The following is a 9,166-nucleotide window of genomic DNA, read 5'->3' as shown; positions in this document are numbered from 1 at the left end:
TAATAAGTAGCGTTATGAGAGTTTGAAAAGAGCCGTCTGTGATCCAAATGGGCACATGTGCAGCCTCAGTGGCTTTTATTGATTACCTGTTATTATTAGATGGCACAGCCCGTGGGCTTCTAAAGATCTGGCCCTTCAAGAAAAGCAGGAATCAGTGGAGTAGCAGCCCCAGTGCTCAGACAGAGAGCCTGACCTACCTGCTCTTTCTAGATCCCTCTTTACCATTCATAATCTCAGCTGACATGCACGATGCATCACATGTCATTGCAAAACTGCAGCGGGTCCTCTTGCTAAGGGATGTGGTGGATTCTGCAGGCTTTATGTTCAGATTGAGTGTCGCTCTAAAAGCTACACCACAGCTCAAACACAAGTTATGGCCTTGAGGTTCTCTGGTCTATGACTCAAGAGGTCATGATGGTTCCTTCTAACCTTCACATTTATCAGTCGAGGAATCTGAGGGAGTCAACTCTGCCCCCCCAGAGGGGTGAGGGATTTGTTCCTAAATATGAGCCCTGGTTGAAAACTTTCCATCTAAATTCTTTTTTCCCCCGCAAGGGAAAATTGGGTTTTTGACAAAACCCAAATCTTTGATTTTTTTTGGTCTGAAGATTGAAAAGCCAGAAATAGAATCTCAGTTTGGTTTGTAGCTGAAAATGTGTTATGGGGTTTGGTTGCCAAACAGTGAAAAAAATCCTTCAACAAAAAGTTAACATTTGCTGCAGAAAATTTCAGGAAAAATGAAATTTTTTTGCTTTTATCAAAATTTTCCATGAGGGGGAAAAAAGCCATTTTCCAACCAGTTCTTCAAAATATGCAAATCAACTGAAAAGTCACCTGTATAATGATGCCCTTAGCACCTGTCGGGGGCTAATTCTTAGGGGGATTTTCTGACATTTATACTTTAAACAGAGAAGAGGAGAGAAAAAAGGATACAGCCAGAAAGAGCCTTATTACAGGTTGGCTAATCTCATGGAGATCAGCAGAGAACAGTTAGTTCCCACGTGTGGATTCCCCTGCACTAGACAGTTTATGGCTTTACACGCTTCCCTCTGGCCGGTCGCTGCATCTTGCGCCCATCACGATTCCGCGAATCAAAATCCAGATGAGCGTATAAGATTCCACCCTGTTTGGCGACATTTAATAAAATTAGCCGCCTCCTTGTAAAATGAAATGAAACAAGCTGAGAGAGAACAGAACACGCAAGTGAGTTTGGCATCCATGGACCTTACTAAAAATTCCTTCAGTCTCTTATTCTCACGCTTTTCCTATAAACGGTGTGTGTTATGAAAATGGACAGTGCCTCTGACTTTAAGAACTCAGTGATAACGTTTTGCTCTCCTCAGGGCTTATGCGCAGCTCACGGAAATAACAAAAACTCTCCGGTTCATTTCAGTTAGCTTTAGATCAGGTCTCAAGCACTTTTCAGTCGAGAATCTTAAATGTTCTATTATTTATTCGTTAAGTGCCACCAATATGCCCTGCACTGTATAAGACACAAAGGCTCAGATCTTCAAAGTATGTAGGTGCCCAACTATGGGCGGGAGGCACCTAAATACCTTTGACAATCTGGGCCAAAGCGAAGACACACTGCCCTGAAAGAGTGTACAGTCTGAAACAATAATAAATTAAACGTCCTAGTATCCATGTGAATTAGGTCTTGTTATCTCTTTTTGTATATATGGGAAAACTGAGGCACGGAGCAGGTAAGTGATTTACCGAATGGCCAAGTCTGTTAGTAGCCAGGCTGGAAATAACACCTGTAGGCCCCCAGTGCACTAAGGTGAAGGACCCATTAGAAATGCCTGAGACAGACACATTGATTTAGACAGAGATGGTTTGTAACGTGACGTACCTGATTCTCCTGTGAAGCTGGAGGCGCTGAGCTCCTGGGCGGAAATCCTGGAAAAGACAGACAGAGACAAGGGTAAAAGTTCCTCTTCCACAGTCACTCCCCCAGCTGTAGTTCATTGACTAATGGTGCATCCGAGCTGTGGGTGCGCAGGGCACCACCATGCATGGCAAATAGAGAGGGGCTCATTTGAAATGCTGGTGCTCTTTGTGAACTATACACAAGCTGCCTGGGCCATGGGCAATAGAAGCCTTTCTACATCGCTCCCTTTGTCACGGAGAACAAAGCCATTCTCCCGACACAGGAAAGTCACATTCTGAGCTCAGACTTGGTGCCCATGAGATTAATAGTGTGTCCGTGTAGCACATGGGATAACACTCGTAAATCCCAGGAGGAGGGATGGAGTGGGATCACTCCCTGCAGGAGAACGTTGGGGATGGGCAGTGTTTATTACCTAGCCTGGGACAGATGAGGGTCCAGATGAGACTCAGAGACACCGTCAACAGCATCAGGGCACTCAGCACCGCCAGGGACACAATGGAAGGCAGGCAACTACTGGTGTGGGCTGTGGAGGTGGATAAAAGAAAGACACAAAAGGCTTCCTTCAGCAGTCCTGCCTACACTTTCCAAGAGGCAGTGTGGCCTAATGGATAGAGGACAGGGACTCGGGAAACCTGGAGTCTGCTCCCGGCTCTGCCATTGGCCTGCCGGTTGAGCATGGGCACATCACAGCTACTCTCTGTGCCTCAGTTTCCCCATCTATAAAATGAGGATAGTGATACTGACCTCCTTTGTAAAGTGCATTGAGATCAACGGGTGCACTAGATAAGAATTAGACATTTTCTGTGCTTCTGTTCCCCATTTTACTCTCTAAAGAGTGAGGCTACAGGAGCCTTCAGCACCTTTCACCCTCTCTGTTGTTCCCTTTTCGTCAGGCCAATGATTTTTCCTGTAATCAGAATCTTCTCTGCACCTTCTGCCGTCTACAAAATCCTCCCTGTAGGTCTCTCCTCACCTCATCGTCTCTCCATTACTTTGCATATCTCATTGGAAAACATCTTCTCAAATGCCTCTGAATTCCCCTTTACTCCTGATATTTATTATTATTTAACTCTTTACAGTGCTTTATATGGACAGTCTGGGAGAAAGCTGCCCTACAGATCAGAGTTACATTGTCTTGTGGTCCCTGTAACGTCTCAATTCACCTTTCCCCAAATTCTCTGGAGAAATTCTTATTAAGACATAGAATATTCCAAATTTCTGTAATGGAAAATCACATAGAAGCGGCTCTCAGCATGGTCACATCCATATTTTACATCTGAGTTTCCATTACCCTCAAATGCAATATCACTCACCTGCAGGATACCTGGTACTTTTCTTCACACTGCTGCCACAAGAGTTGAATTTGACTTCACAGGTGAAATTCTTCCCACTGGTCCAGGTGTCCCTGGGGACGTTGATGTGATTTATGAGCGTTAAAGATCCATCCTTTGCTTTCAATGAGCGCGTCAGCCCCTGTTCCTGCAGATCCCCAGAAACACTCCAGGAAACATGGACTGGGCTGGACACTCCATGGATCACACAGGCCAGATTCGCTGTCCCAGTGACTTGACTGCCATGTGGAAATGGGACCAGAAGCATCACCCAGCTGCTGTTGGTATAACTGTCTGAGCAGAAGGAGGTGCGAATTCAGTGTGATGATCAGATGAGCTGCAGTCTGATTAAAGATGTTAATCTTCCACTAAGAGACAAGGTGGGTGAGGTAAAATCTTTTATGGGACCAACTTCTGTGGATGAGAGAGACAAGCTTTCGAGCTTCCACAGAGCTCTTCTTCAGATCTGGGAAATATATTCAGAGTGTCATTTCCCAGACCTGAAGAAGAGCTCTGTGGAATCTCGAAAGCTTGTCTCTCTCACCCACAGAAGTTGGTCCCAGAAAAGATATTACCTCACCCCCCTTGTCTCTCTAATATCCTGGGACCAAGACAATTACAACAACACTGCATACTATCATTCACTAAGACATTAATTCGAAGGAACAAATCTATTTTGAAGAAGGAAATATGAAATCACCATGCCAACACTAACTAGGATATAGAGCAATACGCAGCTGCACTACCTAGAAGGAAAATTTTTGTGCAATTTTATAAATTTCATTGACTTTTTTTTAACTCAAAATATTGTTTCATGCCATCATGGCTCTTAGGTTAAAAATATTCCCAACCTGGGTGCCTTGAACAGTCAGAGAGAAACTTCAGTAGTTTATTTTCAACACTTTCAAGTTTTTACATTTTTAGTTAAAATTTATTCCTTCTGCACCGATAGCATTTAATGTTTAGCTGATCTGTTTGGCTTAAAGCATGCTTTCTCTTTAGCCATTCAGCAATGACTATGGTCTCTTGTCACATTTTAATGGGAACATGAAATACGCTTTGTCAATCAGTTGTTAGTTTCCTTAAACAAGGTATGGTTCCTTACCTCCAACAATGAGTGTGGATCCATTCCCGAAAATCAGGGAGCTGGTAATTCTAACTGCACAGTAGTAAATGCCAGAGTCAGTCTTTTGGACGTTGCTGATTTCCAGTGTCGAGCTGTGTGTCTTGTGTTTGCAAACAAATTTACCTACTTTTTGATCATCCAAACAGCTCTTAATGCAGGTGGGTTTCTCACCTTCTCTTCTCAAATACCAAAATATGCTACTGCCTCCTTCCAAGTTTTCTTTGGAAGAACAGTGGATCTTTGCGGTGTCACTAACGTCAACAAACTGGATCTGCTGAGTCTGGTACAGGAATAACTGCACTCCTAGCGCTGGAGAAATAAAATATTGTTATAGTCAGTGTCCGTCAGGTCTCCAACTGCCACAGATGGACTGGACAGCTCAGCAATAGAATTTACTTAATCTGATAATATTTATCCTCTGCATCCCAACTACTTAAAAAAGCTGCTCTAACTTTGTACAAGTGAACGGAAATGCAATTAAAATCCAGCAAAAGTTTCCAAACATATCATAGATATTCAACACTGATGTCTTACTGAAGAGGCTGTTTTCTCAGTTCCAAAATTTAATGCAGGAGTTTTACCTAAAGAAGATAAAATGAGGTATTTCGCAAAGATCATTTTCATAAAATAGTAGGACAAAGATCCTGACTCACTGGCCCAAAGGCTGATGCCCAGTGCACTGCTGCAGTGACTGGGTTCAGTGTCCAGTGAGGAACGCCTCCGAGGAGGATGTGCTGTGGTGATAGATACAAGATGGGTGGGTTTAAGAATCTACAGAGGCAACAGCATTTCTTGTAGAATTTGTCTGGATTCCAGCAGTACAGGGGTGTTCTATATGATTTAGAATAATTTTAAATATTCAGAACATGGATGATCTATATAAACAAACCCACATGACTTGGGAGCACAAGTCCATTGATTTTCAAAGGAAAATGCTCCTAAATCACTTAGTTCTTTTGACGGCCCCAACCTAAGTCTCCACCCAGCTTTCCATGTTTGGGCCACTGTTGCTCCATACTTCTTGGTGCTACAACGCAGGCATGTAATGACCATTTGGCATCTTGTCTTGGCGGACTTAAATTGCACTTTAAATCATCAAACTGAAAGCTCTGACATGTTTGAGACATAAGACAATGAAGGATACACTTTTCAAAAGTGACTTCAGGACAGATTTTCAAAGGTATTTAGGTGCCTATAAATGCAGAGAGATGCCTAGTGGGATTTTCAGACATGGCTAAGACTGTTCGGTGCCTCATTACTACCGAAGTCAATGGAAGTTAAGCGCCTCCCCTTGGATCTAGCAATAAACTGGATAAAAATGAGCTGAATGGGGCTGGTTAGAAAGCTGCGTCCGGCTGCACAAACCACGGAGAGAGAAGTAAAGTGCATCTGTCAATGTCCTTTCTGAAACAGCTGACAATAGAGGGCAACGTGGGCTAGTGATTAGAGCCACTGGCTCAAAAAAGAACAGATTCCCTAGGTGACTTGGCCAGGTCTCCTTAGACCACACCCCACTTCTGAGGCTGCCATGAATGGCTGCAGCTCCCCTGGATCGATCTGTCACAAACTCCTTCCAGGCAGCTCTCTAAAGCTGGGGACCATCGTCCTTCTTTCCTTCCCTTCTACCCTCCCCTGCCTGCCTCCCTCCCATGGTTGGGGAGCGACCTGGGCTAAATCCTGCAGTCCCTGACTGAGGCAATGTTAAGTGGAAGCAGGAGTTTGGCCTGACGAAGGATGACTGGACTGGCCAAGATTCTGCCTGATTTCTAGCCCAAGGGTATTACTCACAATGACACAGCTTCCCCTTTGCACCCATGTAAAGAGGAGTTTAGAGGAGCAGAAATTACACTCACACCCACTTCCAGGCCCCTGGGTGTTATCATGGAGGAAAAGGGCTTAATGCAGATGAGAATCAGGTCTCCAGGCTCGCTGTTAAGGGGCTGAATGTTGTCAGTGGTAGTACAGAAAAGACCATGGAAATCATAACACTATTCAAGCACAATGTCTCCACAGCCCAGTTCCTGTAAGGGCCTGTTATAACCCTCCCAGTAATGCTGATTGACAATGGTACAAAGCCCTATTTACTGCTCTAGGGATCCCAGCATAATACTTTGCAATGTGCAGTACTTTAAGGAACTGAAGGTAGGTGCTGAGCCTAACAGTAGCTGAGCACCCACCACTTCCCTTGACTTTGCTGAGTGTGGCAGGTGCCTCAGCACCATGCAGGATCAGGCCCTCATGCTGGGTTACTCCTGGGGGAATTCTGCACCACTGTGCTGCGCAGAATTTAAGTCCCCCGCAGATTTCTTTACTTCCCCACAGGAAGGCCACAAAAGCAGTCATACGACCCTTCCCAGCAGTATGTTTTGGGTGCTCAGGGCAGCCGGCAGAGAGGTAAATCACTGTGGGGCAGGAGGGAGGACTGGGAAAGACCCAGCTGGTGGCTCCTAGCTAGGATTGGGAGGATGGGACTTCCTCTTCCCCTGCACAGCATCCGGGGCCGGGTCAGACCCACCCCGAGATTTATCCCCCAGCTGCATGAAGCTCTGCAAAGTCCCCCCCTCTTCCTGCACCCATCGCTCCTCAGCTGCAGGGGGAGGGATCCCTGTACAGGGAGCTGTTCCCGCATCCGCCCAACCCCTGTGCATCCAGACCCCCCCTCATGCCCTGACCCTCCCCCCTCGCCAAGTCCCTCTCCCCCTGCACCTGGACCACCCTGATGAGCCGCCTGCACCCGGATCTCCACCCCACCAAGCCCCAATGAGCTGCACCTGGATCCCCTTCCTCACCTTACTGAGCCCCTCTCCCCCAGCATCTGGACCCCCCACTGAGCCCCCACACCCAGACCGCCCTGATGAGCTCTATCCCCTCCCAACCCAGACCCCCCCTCGCTGAACCCCAACCACCTTCCCCTGGACCCCCCTGCAGAGTCCCATTACCGTTGCACCCAGAACCCCCCCAACAAGCCCCTGTGCATCCAGATCCCGCCCTGCACTCAGATCCCCCACTGAGCCGCTCGCACCCAGATTGCCCCACACACCCTCTGAACCCCCACCTGGATCCCTGCACACCAAGCCCCTCCACACTTAGATCCTGCCTTGCTGAGCCTGCCTGCCCACACCTGGTGCACCTGGCACGGAGGGGCAGGGCCCTGGGATGTTTCTGGGGCAGGCCCGGTCCTTGCGCTGTCAGGGTTAGGTGCAGCCTCACCACTGAGTCTGTGTCCTGGGGGGAGCTGCACAGTGATCTCCCACCTCTGTGCAGCCAGTGGTCTCCGCTCCCCAATGCCATGCTGGAGCCTCCACATTTATTGACAAATAAAATTGCAGAATTTTAAAACATTGTGTGCAGAATTTTTATTTTTTTGGCGCAGAATGCCCTCAGGAGTAGCTGTATATAGCAATGTCTTCATCCATTGTGGGGGTGGAGCAGGGCAGCTGTTTAACACCCCACAGCAGCACTACGCAGTGGCTTAGGGCACGAAGTGAAATGGAGCAATGTAGCCACTTGCAGCTACAGGAGCAATTTTACACTTTTAATGACCAGACTGGGGCAGAAAATGGATTTCCCACCCCACATGGGCATGGAGAACAGTTGATCACTGTCCTCTGTGAATCACCCCTTATCATATGTGTGTGTAACAAGTCGCATGTAACACATTTGTTGTGTCATCCTTCAAAAGAAACACAGTTGCTAAGTGGGATAGAAAGGACCGGATTCTGCTCTCAGAGACACCGGTGTAAATCCAGAGTAACTCCACTGACTGCAACAGAGCTCCTCCAGGTTTATACTGCTGTGAACCAGAGCAGAATCTGGCCTAAAGCATTTAAGAGGGCACCTTTCTTATTACACAATATGCTGAGATTGATGCATTGAACAGGTAAAAGAGGCAACACAAACATCACTAGTGGAGATGCCGTCTGTTTTTAATGAGTGACAGTTCGAACAACAGCTTGAACAACAAGTTGTGATGCAAACAGGCAGCGCGTGTAGGCTCAGGCACCAGGAGCGCTCCACTCACTGGTAACGTGTTGTTATCATTAGATGGTGCAGAGGGGCTGGCACGTGGGGATCTGTGGATCTCGCCCTTGGGGAAAAGCAGCAGACTCTAGAGCAGCGTTTCTCAACCTTTTGGATACCCGGGACCGGCTTGCTGCCTTCCTAAACTGTGTCAGGAAGATCTCAGGGACCGGCGCCGGACCATGGACCGGTCGTTGAGAAACACTGCTCCAGAGGAAGCACTGGAGTAGCAGCTCCAGCCCTGGCCTGGGGAGAGATTCTCATCCCTCCCAACTCCTGCATCCATCCTGCCCCTTCACGATCCCATTGCACGTCCATGTAACATTACAGCTGAGGATCAGGGGAGCTGGGAGCTGTGGCACATACAGGGGCTGCACGTCTCCTCTGCAGGCTCCTGCCGTCCGTCCTCACTCTGTGCAGGGAAGCTGCAGCCGTTCAGCTGTGGCCGGGTCCCTCTGCAGATGCGCGGAGGATGATGATTGTGTTACCATAGCACCCAGGAGCCCCAGTTATGGACCAGGCCCCTCTGTGCTAGGTGCAGCACAAACACAGAACAAAGAGACAGTCCCTGCCCCAAAGAGCTTCCAATCGAATACACAAGTGACGTGTAAAGTCATCTACACCCTGATGCCTTTATATCCCAAAAGGAGATTTCCAACCTGCTGAGGCTGGACTCTGTGGGGATCTTCTGACCTTTTTATTCTAAACAGAGAAGTAGAGACACTAAAAAAGAAAGGAGATGGAGACAGAGCCTTCTTCCAGCTGCTACGTCTGACACACATCAGTTCCCACGTGTGG

General features: G+C 47.5%; 1 protein-coding gene across 1 annotated transcript; it reads right to left on the bottom strand.

Moving 5' to 3' along the window:
- Positions 1 to 1,027: 1,027 nt before the first annotated feature.
- On the bottom strand, positions 1,028 to 4,966 carry LOC112124674 (immunoglobulin kappa light chain-like). The gene is made up of 6 exons (XM_026656255.1): positions 4,930 to 4,966; positions 4,328 to 4,657; positions 3,205 to 3,516; positions 2,304 to 2,414; positions 1,853 to 1,899; positions 1,028 to 1,123 (listed from the first exon to the last, which is right to left on the bottom strand). Exons 1-6 carry the CDS (start codon positions 4,964 to 4,966, stop codon positions 1,028 to 1,030), a joined length of 933 nt encoding a protein of 310 aa, XP_026512040.1.
- Positions 4,967 to 9,166: the final 4,200 nt, after the last annotated feature.

This window comes from Terrapene carolina, unplaced genomic scaffold, assembly GCF_002925995.2.
Source record: "Terrapene carolina triunguis isolate 2854851 unplaced genomic scaffold, T_m_triunguis-2.0 Scaffold227, whole genome shotgun sequence".
Classification (NCBI taxonomy): domain Eukaryota; kingdom Metazoa; phylum Chordata; order Testudines; family Emydidae; genus Terrapene; species Terrapene triunguis.
This window is presented reverse-complemented; position numbering and strand designations above follow the sequence as displayed.